This window comes from Echiichthys vipera (genome assembly GCF_963691815.1).
Source record: "Echiichthys vipera genome assembly, chromosome: 7".
In the NCBI taxonomy this organism is placed as follows: domain Eukaryota; kingdom Metazoa; phylum Chordata; class Actinopteri; order Perciformes; family Trachinidae; genus Echiichthys; species Echiichthys vipera.
Window position 1 is genome coordinate 26,859,678 of NC_139832.1, and position 14,568 is coordinate 26,874,245.

Here is a 14,568-nt window from a genome sequence, read left to right on the forward strand (position 1 = left end):
CCTGTTTAAGCGGTTCTCTGGTCGTGTGCGTTCACAGTTTTTATTCTGAGACTTATTTTATTTTGTTAAGATTACCTCTGTTTTCACTTCCATATACATGCTTTCAGTACCTGGGTAAACTGAGCTTTAGTTTGACAGGTTTATATTTAGAGTTCAGATGTTTCATAAGTAGTGGTGTGCTAGTTACTGAAAAATAGAAAATATTTTACATTACTAGTAACCTCATTTAAAATGTAAAGACTCAAATGTAATGCATTACTGGGAGAAGTAACTTTTCAGTTACTTTTTAAATATCTGCATTGAAATGCTGCCATTGGTAATGTGCCTGTAGCTTTCACTGAAACAGTGTCAATACAGTGTGTAACCGGGCGGCTGTGGCTTGGTGGCAGAGTGGGTCGTCCTCTGTTCGAGAGATTGGTGGTTCGATCCCCATCTCCCCCCGGTCCACATGTCGAAGTGTCCTTGGGCAAGACACTGAACCCTGAATTGCTCCCCGTGCTGCGCATGGGTGTGTAAATGTGGTGTGAATGGTTAGATCAGATCAGATTAGATGGTATGTAGATGTCCACTGCCATCAGTGTGAATGTCTGTGTGAATGGGTGATTGTGACAGACACTGTGAAGCGCCTTGAGTAGTCAGATGACTAGAAAGGCGCTATATAAGTACAAGTCCATTTACCATTTACCATAACCACATCTCATCAGTGACGTTGGTGCGAACATGTAGACAGTCACTATTTAGAAATGCTGTGCACATTTAATTTGGACCAAGAAAAGAAAGCTCCATTGGTTGCTTGTCACTTGTGTTCTATTGTGTGTTTACACCGACTGATAACATACACACTAAATAAGAGTATTAATTATTAGGTGCAGACTCATCTCATACGTGGTGAATCACCACACCACAAGCGTCTTACTTTAAGATCACTGTGTGGCCACTCACTGCTGAAACACACCTGTTTAAACCAAGCATTGACACGCTGATGTGCATACATGGTAACATGTTACACAGTAACAATATATTGCATAAATAAATACAGACAATCTCACCAAACTAATATGTCTAGTTTTTCATTTAAATGTTGTATTGTTGTGTTTGACTGCTCAGTTTGTGTCATGCCCTTTTCCATCAACACTTTACTTTGTCTTCCTTCTTGCAGGGGAACTCAGACTTTTCTGGTCCTGACGCGCCAACACCTGACCTGGGCAGCCCTGCTTCTGGGCTGCAGCTCTGCCCTAACGGCCAACAAGAGAGCAGACAGGATGCAGGCCTGTCTGTGGTAACCATAGAGACCTCGAGCACAACAACAAAAGAAAAGGGGAGTCCGCCGTCACTAAAGGAGAGAGCACAAGGGGAGGACTCTGCTGTTGTCACTCATACATCCGGTACCAGTGGAAGTGTTTGTCAGAGCCAGGAAGCTCCGGGAGAACAGAAGGGTACGGCAGCTGCCAACTCTCGCAGCAGGAGAAACAAAAAGAGAACTAGAAAAACCCCAAGGCATGCAACAGAATCTCCAGGAAGTAGCGGAAGCACCCCAGAGGCCATTAGAGGGAGTGCACGCAAGCCCACAAAGACGACAGGAAGTAGAACGGAGACAGATGGACCAGCGCTGGCATCTGTGATTGGTGACGAAGGAGCCACAAAAACTCAATGTAGTCCCAGAACAGAAGAGACTCCGTTACCCATAAAGCCCGTGTCTGCAACAGGTGGTGATGGGAAGTGTTCTGCCAGAAAGGCAATGGCCTTGCCTGCCACAACCATTGTAGAAAAACAGGAAGGAGAGAAGTGGGAAGTTGACCTGCTGATATGTGAGCGAGTTATAGAGACAGAAGCAGTGACACAGACAGATCAGGGAGACGCTCGAAGACTCCCAGCACAAGAAGCTCCAGTGAACCTTGATCTGGAATCAGCTGCAGAGAAAACAGGTGAGTTCTCCAATGTGTCAGAGAGCGGAGTCACTCAGTGGATGGGGAGTGGGATACCAAATGATTCAAACTACCTCAGGGTTTGATCAAATGAAAATCACAGACCAAGTTCTACCACAAAGACCTACTGCTGAATATAATAAGAGGCTCTTTTACCTGAATAATAAAAATCAACTTGTGATTTGGGTAACAAGTTGACTGCCCATGCAGAAGACAAAGTACAGGAACACTGAGTCACTGAGTATTTTTTGGTTGTGTGTGTCATTGTCACTGTTGATTGTTGAACTATTACACCCGAGGGGGAAATTGTTTTGTAGTGCAGGAACAAAAGATACGCAAGTCACAAGTTTTGATCTCACACAATCAAAAGTGAAAAATCACCTCTAAGATGACTCAAAGCATAGTAAATAAATGTTAGCATGGGCTTTAGGGTAACATATGACAATAGTCCTATAAGAGCAGTGCGAGGGAACCAGAAGAGTGACTGTAAACCAAATGTAAACCAAAATAGTGAACTAAAAGAGACTAAAGCCCAGTTTAGACTAGTGTTTGGTCCATGTGTCCATTTTCTCTTAGAAATAATCAATAGGCAGGCTAAGAATGACACAATCAAGGCATGTTGTTTTTATAATCTATTGTGTTGAAGACTAGGCTGCTTTTGTTGAAATTAGTGAGCTGTGAGCACGTCCACGGCTCCAGGAAGGAGTGAGATCCGTTAGCAGCCCACCTGACTGTTGGGCGATCCACAAGGTTTTCTATTTAGACGGGTTTTGTGTACATGGAAGTACATGAAAGCCACAACAAACTCAATGCGGACCTGCATTAATGGGTTATTACAACTTATTTTAATGTTTGGCCATCAGTCCTAACTCTTATAATGATGTACACACTGAATTACTTTTTGAGATTTGGGAAAGTGGCAACATTAAATTCTAGAAAGAAGCACTATCTCCCTATGATGTGTGTGTATGTACAGCAAAGGCAAAAATGCCAAAGAATAAGCATCTGGTGGAAAACAGAAACAGATAGGTCAGGAAATAACGTGCAGGTCAGTCAAACTTATTAGAAAGAGAAAATGAAGGTAGTAAAATGATTTCCTAAACAATCTGTTGTAGATATCCATCACAGTCTATTTGATTTGATTTTTATTTATTTCAAACAATCAACATACTATAAAAGAATAAAAAGAATAAAACACAAACAGATAAATCATTCAGCTTCCATCAAAAAACAAAAAAGGTACAGGGAAAAGGCAGAAGCATAGTGCTTATATAGTCCTGCCCCAACTTTACAATATCATATTATTACGGAAGAAACAAATAAATCTATATATACCGCATGTATGTAAACTGCATACGAAAATGCAGGTCCTACAACAACATACCGTACAACAATACACTGTGAGTAAATTGCAAAAAGAAAATAAAAATATATAGAATCATATATATATATCAATATATATATTTCCTCTTTTCTGTATTGGTCAAATATTGTTATCTTTTTTTGAACTGTATATATGTATGTATAATAGCTTTGAGCTTTAGGCAGATAATTTGTCCAAACTGTTTTGATCATCAATGTTGCTTTGTTTCCAGATCCCTAATGAACTTTGAGAACAATAGATAGAAATAATGACTAAAATTATGCAAATAAGCGAAAGAGTTTCTTTTCCAGTCTAATCTAAACCTGTCTCCTTATAGTAACCATGGGCCAGGAACAATCCCAGGAGCTCCAGGAAAACCAGTCAGACACAGAGGAGCCACGCCAATTTGACACCGTGAACAACAGTCCTCAGTCTGGCAGGAGGACCAGCAGCAAGTCCCCGGACACAGAAAGAAAACCCCGGAGGGTGCTGTGGCGAGATGGAGGCTGGATTGGAAGCAGAATGGGATCCCCCCCACATGAACCAGAAACTGTTGCAAAAACAGTCTGGTATCACGGTGAAAACCCTGACCAGGTTGCCAATGAAGACTGGAACAGAGAAGTGAACTCCCAGTCAGTTTGGTACGACAGTGACACAGCGGATCGGAGCAAACATGAACAGCTGAAGCAGGGAATGAGCGAGCAGAAAGAATGTGATCTGAGCTCAGCCCCAGCTTCTGGTCTTATTTCTCATCAACTATCTGCAGCTCTTAGTCAGCCACATGCTGCTGGAACGCAGCCAGCACTGTCACATGGACCTGGTGCACAAAGACGGGAAGTACACGGATCACAGCGAGAGGAGGAAGTAGGGCCAGATTGGAAGGAGGGAGGAGTGGAGAGAGACAGAGAGGAGCTCAGTAACAGAGAGACGACTAACAGCAGAAAGAGTTCTGAAACAGCAGATGTCGAAGAGGATCAAGGGATCGAAGAGAGAGGAGCAAAGGGGAGAAAAAAGAGGAGGAAGAAGAGGGGGAAGAGAGGAGGCATAGAAGCCAAGCTTAGCTCCAGCTCCAGCGTAGACTCTCAGAGTCAGATAGAGATAAAGACAACCCTGAGCACTCAGTCAGAAGCCAAGGATAAAACAGGAAGGGCAGACGTCCAGCCGCCAACCCAGAGAGAGGAAGCTGACAGGGACGCCATGCATCTCCCTAGCCAGACGGAGGGCCAGGCCAGGGGCGCTCATGGGCCCGACTGTGATGTCACAAACTCGGATCCTAGCGATATTCCAGAGTTCAGTCCGACAGACCACAGGAGAACAGATCTGACTGAAGTCCAAGTTTCAACAAAGGAATCACCGGAGGATGACAGCATGGACTTTCACGGACCTGAACACATTAACCCAGATTCTACTGTCACTGCTTCAGAATTTAGTCAAATGGACGTCAGAAAGGCGGATACGGAGGAAAGGACCTCAGAGCTGGAATTAAAAGGGCTCGACAGTCTGGTCCAACAAACAGTGGATAATGTAGAGTCAAAGAAAGGGTCAGAAACAGAGGGTTTGACGGTTGCTGGTAAAGCTGTAACATTTGTGGACCGGACAGCTTTATTGGAATCTGACTGTCCAAAGGAACTTCCTGTCAAACTTTCAGATCCTACAGAATTCACAGAGGACTCGTATCTTGTGGAATTTCCTGAACAGAATACACAACATGCACAATCCACGGAGCCAAACAACCCAGTACAACCTGTGGACCCCGTGGGAACAGCCGAAGGCTTTATAGAATCTGTGTGTCCTACAGAAGCTTTTGGTCTGCCACTTGAAGGTTCAGCGGATGTTTTACCACTTCAAATACGGGAAGGAAGCGCTGAGACAACTGCCAGGGAATATTTAGAGCATTGTTTGGCTCCTGAGATGCTGAGAGATCAGCTGCACGAGGAGGAAAAGAGAAATGAGCTGTGGGGGGGTGAAGAGGAAGCTGGGAAGGGAAGAAGTAGGAGTGAGGAAAATGACAGCTGGATGGTGCACAGGAAGGAGTTGCCTTCCATTCAGGAGGATTACGATCAAGAGCTAGTCGCCACGGCGGTAGCATTAGTTACGGTAGCGGTAGCATCAGCCATGGCTACCATAGAGCTGAGCCTACAGTTAGCAGACAACCAGTCAGAGGGTCGAGATGATTTACTCAACACTGTTCAGCTGGTCAGCAATGACAACTGTCAGCCATTACCAGGCGAGACAGAGCACCCTCCTACAGAGCATTCCTTCACTGAACCTGCTGACAGGTTCACCTCTAAAGAACAAGCTAATGTTAAAGTCTGTGGTGAGCCTGTGTGGCTGTGTGACACTGAGACAGAATGGCTACCAGCAGCTCAGCTAAGTAGCAACCAGCAGGCTAACCTTGACCTTTCCGCGCACGCAGTTGCTCCAAGTTCAGCACAACTCGACAGAGAGGAAACTACACAAAACACAGTCTCTCCATGCTCACTACCTGAAGAAGAAGACCACCCACTGCGAGTTAATATGAAACCTTTGCCAGAAGCTAGTGAAATGGTTACAGACAGCCAAGGTGACGTGCAGATAGAACTCCCCTGTCCTGTTACAGAGCCAGGTCAACATACAGAGGCTTCTGAGGAGAATCCCGGACCAGGAGAGCGTGCAGGCCCCCAAGAGGAGTCTATCTGTCAGGAAGAGAGTGATGGAGATCATAATCACCCTTTAGAATCTATAACCGCAGAGGGTGAGGCAGGGAGGCAGACACATGAGCAGGACAGGCCACACAGCTCAAAGAGCTGCGAAAAAGCTCTCAAGGACACGTCACGGTCAGACTGTCAGGCTGCGGAGCACGGGAGAGATCCCCAGCTGGACGTTGAGGTCGGAACACCATGCGAGGGGGGGATTCCCACTCCGCCGCTCACTTGCAGCTCAACGCTTCCTGTCACCCCCTGTGACTCGACCCCCGCGGCCGATCCCAGCCCAGAGGAACCGACTGCCCCCGTGGATGTGGAAACAGGTGATTACCAGTCGTTAGACGACATCAAGCGCTTCCCCGCCATCCCTCTTGATGCTGGCAGCAGCGGCACGCTCCAGAGCGAAGTTCATGAGTCTGTTGCTCATGATAAAGAGGTCGGTGTGTTTGACGGGTTGGACAAAGACGCAGACACTCTGGATACAGTGGAAGGATTGAAGGAGAGAGAAGAGAATAAGAGGGAATGGGAAGAGGAAGAGATGTTCACAGTGGATGTCAAATCCCAGACAGGTAAATAACGTTCACATTCTATCTTTCATTCTGTTCACATTCACCTCTCTCTTTACCCGGGTTGAGCAGTGTCTGTAATGTTTTGGTCCACACAAGATGAGTTTGTGCCAAGAATGATCACAAGTGTTTCTACATGAAACAACATTAAGATGCTGCCAGGGTGCTTCATTAAAGCAGCACAGTAATGAAAATTATGGGGTGTGATCAGCTGCATAGACATCTTCCATTCTCTCTGTTCAAACATTAAAACCCTCTGAAAAAAAACAAAACAACGCACATGACAACTTTAGTTTGAAGTTCAGCCAGCCACACACCGTTAGCACGCTACAGCCGTGAGTGGTCATTGACTTACAGCTTGTTTAGACAGTGACGATGTCAGTAGGGCTGCAGCTATTGGTTATTTTAGTAATCAAGGAGTCTACCGATTATTTCATTGATTAAAGTGAAATTCAGGCGCAAAATAATCAAATAAGCCATCCTGACTATTTTTTTTCCAGATATCCTGACAGTCGCTAACAGTAATTAATGTAATGTAATGTAATGCGGCTAACACTGACTAGCTCGGGGCAGCACGGTGGACCCATTAAACAGGTTTTTTTAACCACTAATACTGCTCAAAATAACACCAAACCTCTGCAGCAGCTTGAGAAGAGTCCCTACACATAAAACAAAGCACCAAAAACGTAAGGATTCTTCTCATGCTTCTGCAGAGGTTTGGTGTTATCATGAGCAGTGTTAGTGGTTAAAAAGACGTTTTAATGCCTTCTCTGTGCTGCCCTGAGCTAATCAGTGTTAGCTGCATTCGGCTGTTAGCGACCGTCCAGGATTTCTCCATTAGTAGGTGTAATGCAAAAAAAAATTGGGGATGATTTTACGCCGGAATTTCCCTTTTATCAAGCAATCGGATAAGAAATACTTTTGCTTAAAGAGCATTCATAAATTACAAAAGAGAAAATAAGACAATAGGATTGGTTTCCTTGTTAGAAAACATTTGTATTTCTTTGAATGAATGAATGAATGCTTTATTTCAAACATATGAAAAAAAATAAATTACACTTGAAACACGAGTCATTAAAAACACTTTGTATGTTTGAAAAGGAGCAGGAAGAAGCATAAGCTTATTCATTCCTACCCCTTCTCCACTTGGTATCTATACTATAGGTTTTCTTACTTCCTGTTTATCCTGTTTCTTTTATTTATTTATTTATTTTTTTACATTTTTTTTTAATGTATTTATTTATTTATTTATTTATTTATAAAAAAATTTAATACGCTCAACAAAACCAACAATTCCAACAAACAAACAAACAATAACTGCTTGTGTATAAATAAATAAATGACAAGTATGGCAAGAAATGAGAACCCTAGTGTTTGTCACACCCCTCTTCTTCCCTGTACCTTGTAAACACCATCCGTTTGTACTGTTGTTTGAATTTGCTCATGGTTGGACATTGTCTGAGCTCCTCCGCTAGTCTGTTCCACAGTTTCACTCCACATATTGAAATGCAAAAAGTTTTTAAAGTTGAGCGTGCATACAGATGTTTTAGATTCAGTTCCCCCCTCAGATTATAACCCCCTTCTCTCGGAAAAAAAAACATGCTTGAATATTTACTGGTAACGAGTTGTTTGTTGCTCTATACATGATTTGTGCTGTTTGGAAACTGACAAGATCAGTGAGTTTCAGTATTTTTGATTTTGAGAATAAGGGGTTAGTGTGCTCTCTGTACCCAGTGTGATGAATTATCCTGATTGCTCTTTTTTGCAGAATCGACAGTGGTTGTAGTGTAGATTTATAAGTATTGCCCCAAATCTCTGCACAGTAACTCAAATATGGTAATATCAATGAGTTGTAAAGAATGTGGAGTGATTTGTGGTCCAGAAAGTGTTTAGCCTTACCTAGTACTGAGATGCTCCGTGACAGTTTACTTCGAACATGCTTTATGTGAGGTTTCCATGTTATTTTTTCGTCTATAATTACACCCAGAAATTTATTTTCATGTACCCTTGCAATGTCCACCCCGTCTATCTGTATTATTGCTTTAGTGTTCATTTTACAGTTCCCAAATAACATGAATTTGGTTTTGTTTAAATTTAAAGATAATTTATTTCTGTCAAACCACCTTTTTAATTTACACATTTCTTCAGTGATACAACCCAGAAGATCCTGTAAATTCTCCCCTGAGCAAAAAATGTTTGTGTCATCAGCAAATAGTATCAATTTTAACATATTTGAGACGTTACATATATCATTTATATATAGAATAAAAAGTTTGTTTATTAAAAAAGTTATTTCTTTAACGGCAAACGATTATTATATTATCAACTATAAGTCTGGCGCATCAGAGTTATGGTGAGAGGAGCTCCGTGGCTGTCGTATCATCATTAATGTTACCTTGTGTCAAATTGATGTTGTGCTTTTGCGCTGAGCTAGTCGTGTTTTACGGTAGACACACAGTAGTTTCAGGTGTAAATGATCCCAATCTTTGGACACGTTCTGTCGTTTTCTCTGGCCTGTCTCGTCCCCCCCTCATTGCATTTCTCTCTCTTCCTCTACTTTGTAACCCACGCCATCACCTCTTCCTCCCGCCATTTGTCCTCCGTAGGTGTGGTGTCCGGAGTCCAAAGTGAAATCTAATAATCATGTGTGCAGAAACACAATGCTCTATATGTATTTACAGTCAATTAATTAATTAAACGAAGCTTTGATGCAAATAATTAGTATCGATGATTTGTTGTAATTGAGTTAATTGAGTTCCACGAGGGATGGTTTCAGCAGTAGTCAACAGCTTAGAGATGTATTTTGTAGTTCGGCCGATCACACAACGTCAGCAGGCTACAGCTGTCAGTGGTCATTGACTTTGACTTTCACTGCAGCTTGTTAAGACAGTAACGCTGTAAGTTGTTCAGTCGTACTCCTAACTCTCTTAAGTGGGTCATGACCAGGTTCATGTAGGGAGACTGACTTGTCTGACTGAATCAGTGTTTGTTTCCCCCTCCATGTTCAGCAGTGGCAGATAATTTTAGAATAGAAGGAAGCCCAGAGAAAGAGTGGAATAATGTCAGTAACGTGTGTGTGTGTGTGTGTGTGTGTGTGTGTGTGTGTGTGTGTGTGTGTGTGTGTGTGTGTGTGTGTGTGTGTGTGTGTGTGTGTGTGTGTGTGTGTGTGTGTGTGTGTGTGTGTGTGTGTGTGTGTGTGTGTGTGTGTGTGTGTGTGTGTGTGTGTGTGTGTGTGTGTGTGTGTGTGTGTGTGTGTGTGTGTGTGTGTGTGTGTGTGTGACGGCTGTTGATCCGGCGCCACTGTTTGTATGGGGCACGGTATCCAGGAAACCTGATGATGTCATCAAGACTTAACAGTGGACAGTGAAACTAGAGGTGGAGTGAGAAATGGTTGTGCTGTGTGTGTGATTCAAGGCCCATGATGCATCGCCACATCATCTTGTAATAGTTGTGACTCCGCGACTGACCTGCTGTGTATGTATGTAGGTGCAGCGGTTGAGTCTTACCATAGTTTGTAATGGTGATAATAATATAATATCAGTTTTATTGAGCTTGTCCCAAGCACACTATCATATCCAGACTTCAGCTCGTAGTCAGGATAGGAAAGAATGCTGTGCAGGTAGAACATGTGCTGTTCAGAAGAAGAACCTCACCTGCTGAAACAACAAAGCGAGCAGTCAGACGATCAGACAGGCTGGAAAGTGTCACCCAAACATGTCAACATGGCATTTCACACGTGGACGTCCCACACTTAAAGTGAAATTCCTGAGTAAAATCATCCCGTGGTCTTTTCTGGCAAATCCACTCATCAGATAAGTTATCAAGACAATTACGGATTAACAGGGAAATTCCGGAGACAGTAGTTAACAGTAGTTAATGTATTGTAATGCAGCTAACACTGATTAGCACGGGGCAGCACAATGAAGGCATTAAAACGTATTAAACAGCTTTTTTAACCACTAATACTGCTCAAAATAACACCAAACCTCTGCAGCAGCATGAGAAGACTCCCTACACACAAACCGAAGCACCAACAACGTAGTTAGTGAACCCAGAGTTTATTAAAAGAGTGTTTTGAAAGACTTACCTACTGGCCCCTGTACCAGCTCCTCTCTTAGTAAAGTCCATTCAAATGGATTACCAAATGCAATCCAAAAGGAAGGAACCCATTGGTGTTCTGTTTTCTGTGTAGGGACTCCTCTCATGTTGCAGAGGTTTGGTGTTGTTTAGAGCAGTATTAGTGGTTAAAAAGTCGTTTTAATGCCTTCACCGTGCTGCCCCAAGCTAATCACTGTTAGCCGCATTCGGCTGTTAGCGACTCTTCCGGATTTCTCCGTTAATAGTTGTTACATCATCTTTCAATGGAATCGATTGGGGGAAAAGTGCAGGCTTTGAAACGTCCTCCACAATGAAGAAAGGCTGCTCATCTAACGCATTGAACTCCATCCCCTTTTTTCGAAATCCCTCAACTTTGCTGTCTGTGGGGAATCTTGTCCCTTTCTCATTTGCTTTGGTTGTCAAGGGTTTTTTTCTGGTGGTGGTTTATGCTGCTGATCTTTTTTCCTACATGGTGTAATACTCTCACACGGCCGACGCGTTCTGTCACTCTAAACAAACCCCATGTATGAACAGCACCCTTAAGCCTCGAAAGTCATACGTTATGCCAGTGGTGTGTCCTTGAGTGACTTCTTCTCCGCAGCTGCAGTAGCATCATATGCTAGTAGACTGTTATCTGAATCCAAATGCAAAAAAAATCGGCCTGCCATCGGTGAAGGACGTTTTACTTGCAGATAGGCCGATGGCAGTCAATGAGGCTGACGATGTTTTGCACATAAGTTCGTACATCCCACAAAGATTTTGTGATACACAATAACGTTGTCTAAATTGACAATAACAAGCACATTAACACTTCTCAGGAAGCTTTATCTGAAATACCTTAGGAGATAACATTTGAAAATTGCAGTTTTATGATCAAACTTAACATTATTTAGCACACACAGTTCAGTGTGATTAACACTTACTGGAGAACATAACCTATGATTTCACATACGTGAGCAGATATCCTGATAAATTGAGATAAAGTTCTCCTTTGTGTAAGACGGAGATGGAAGATGTATATCATCAAAATAACATTAAAATGTCTATCATACAGTATGTATTTTTCTATATTATTTCTATAACAATGTCAAAAATAACTTTGCGTTCTGATCCTCACACATTATGTGTTTTTAATAAAAATGAGAATATACAGTACTAATAAGTACTTTTTCAAGTATTTTATTCATAAAGGAGTAATAAAAATGGCTTTACCGTGCAGTTATTTCATATGGATTATTTATTTATTAAATTAGCAGAAAACATGCTTTATAGTTTTATGTATTGTTATATGGATATGATGAAGTGACCTATATTGGAATAGAATAGAATAATAATTGATATTCCTTTAGACAAGCTTGAAGTTCTGCTGACAAGTTTTTAAATCACTGAAGCAAGATATGAAACTTTTTATTATTATGCATAGAAATCTCCTCGGGTGCCCAACATGTCGACAAGTCCAAGAGTCTAGTAACGTGGCTGATGGACAGAAAGAAGTAGACACAGCAGGTCTTGTGGGGGTGCAGGTGAAGATGACTGCATCCCGTTATAGACCAGAAGAAATGCCAAACATTAAGAGAACGAATGGGATGCTGCGTTAAATCAAAGCCGAAGAAGTGAGCAGAGTCCTAAAATAGGCTGCACTTCCCATAAATGAACTCAAACAGGCAGCCGGAGTGGCAGCTCTGTATGTATATAATGTTCCAGCATTTTCCAGGCTGGCTGGTTGGCTGGGTCAGAGAAGGTTTCCATTTCACCCCCTTATTATTTTAACCAGAAACTTTACTGACTCACCGTGAAAGGAGGAAACTCCCTACAGGATCTTCAGCATCACAGCTCCTCTGTTATATCACTCACACACATTGTCTGTGTGTTTTTATGGATGTCACTTAAAGCAGCACTGTGCAGGTACACACTGTCGGCTGCCTTTTAATAAGCAAGCCATCACTCTGATTCACACCTCATCTGTCAGAACTAAGAAATCGCTGTGTGTCGGTCGTTTAGTCTCTGTAGGTTTCAGATCTCCTAAGGTCTGCTGCAGCTTTAGAGGCCCCACCGCTGCTTGAACCAACAGGGAAACTGCTTTAATAGTGGTAATAGATGTGGAGGTAGCTGCTGACCGATCTCATTGGTTCCTCTGTGCAGAAAGTCAGTCTGGACCAGTTATTCCTCTTGTATCGCATTTGGATTTTGGTGCAGTATAATGGCATTTACCGTGCTCTCATATGTATTATTTGAAGACCGTTTTTGTTGTTGTTGCAGCATATTTTACGATCAACACGGGGGACCCAACAGGTCATAGGCTCAGACAGAAAGTTTCTAGAGGGGATGAGGGGGATAAGTCCCGCTCGTGTGGCAGGTAGGCAGGCGGGGATCCACTTCTGCTGAAACAAAGCTCTGGGGATGAGTAGATGAAGAACCGGTGTTGATACACTGCAGAATACAGCAATTAGGGAGCCAGGAGAGTCTATTTTGTCTGGCAACAAAACGCACAGATAATCTATCTCAGGGATGTGAAACTCATCCAGTAAAGGGCCGCTGTGGCTGCAGGTTTTCATTCTAACCAAGCAAGAACACACCTGACTCTTATTCACTCCTATTCTACTTATTCAGTCACCTGGATTGCCTTCACAAAGTTGATTTGTTGGATCAGTTCTTGCTCGGTTGCAATGAAAACCTGCAGCCATCTATTGGATCAGTTTCACACCCTTGATCTATCTTATCAATATAAAATATGAATATGTAACCCATAGTCCTCTCTATACTGTTTTATAAGAATCTCTATTCTCGCCATTTCTACTCCCCCAAATTTTCTACTATCATAACTTTACATAAAGGAAACGAACACTAACTGGATTATGTCCTGTAATGATGAACTCACATACTCTGTCCTCTACAGCAGCAGCAGAAGAAGAAGAAGAAGAAAAGTGTCAACAGACCAGGAGAGACTCAGATGGCACACACACTCTGCAGGTAAGTTTATACTCACATTGATTGAAGTTAATGGAAATATTCAAATGTCATGGCCAAAATGTTTCATGGTGCAGGACCAGAAACAGTTGGTCATATTCATATGCAATGTGAAACATATGGGCACTGTTGTATCATAGAAACACACCGGATCCTTCCAGAGTTGAACTAAAGCTGATACATCTGCAGTCTGTCCTCCCACTGCCTCTCTGACCTCTCTCCAACAAATCACAGCACACAGCTCAGAGTCATTTGGGGGCTTTACTTAGTCGTTCACAGCAAATGTAACAGATGCAGTTGTGTATGAATAACGCTGAGGGAGCTGAGCGCTAAGATATCAGTCACAGAGCAGATAAGTCAGGTAACACACACCAATCTAAGACTGCATCAACACGACTACGTTTTCATCGGAAAACAGCGTTTCAAATCAAAAACTTTCTCTATCTGCACTAGTGTCCGTAGCTGAAAACGCATATCACATTACCATTTGCCAACATTGGGCATGTGTTTGCCTGTGTAAACAGTAGGCTGTGTTGTTATAACATTATTCTGCAGTTGAAAATCAAATACAGAAAGAACTTGCATTGAGTAATTGACAAGAAAGTTGAAATCATGAAACACGTGTCAGCCTACCTGACTGATAGGACTGATTGATGTTTCTGCGTCATCGTTTCTAAAGGTCTCTGTTTCTGCCCATCCAGACTAAAACACACCTCTGAAGTTTTCAAACTAAAACAGGCTCAGCAGTGTTTCTGAACGTCTCTGTTTTAGTGTCTCGGAAATGCCGGAGGAGTGTGGACGCCAGGTATAAACGTATCTAAAAATGTGTTTAAACTAAAATGTAGTAGTGTTGATGTAGCCTAAGGCAAATACCATCTTGTGATGGGATCACACCAGCTATGACGCCAAATTGGGCCACGGACAACATATGGGAGGGAGAAAGGGCACCTTCCCTACACCCTAAC

At 42.5% G+C, this 14,568-nt stretch overlaps 1 protein-coding gene across 5 annotated transcripts in view; it reads left to right on the top strand.

Moving 5' to 3' along the window:
• Positions 1-14,568, top strand: part of LOC310949281 (uncharacterized protein) — a 116,278-nt gene that overhangs the window by 47,625 nt on the left and 54,085 nt on the right. For 4 of the 5 annotated variants that reach the window (XM_083916662.1, XM_083916664.1, XM_083916665.1 and 1 more), the window contains exons 9-11: positions 1,160-1,925; positions 3,626-6,541; positions 13,533-13,606. In XM_083916662.1, coding sequence (XP_083772788.1) covers positions 1,160-1,925; positions 3,626-6,541; positions 13,533-13,606 — 3,756 coding nt within the window. The remainder of the gene's footprint in view (positions 1-1,159; positions 1,926-3,625; positions 6,542-13,532; positions 13,607-14,568) is intronic. The other variant, XM_083916663.1, reaches the window with a different exon arrangement.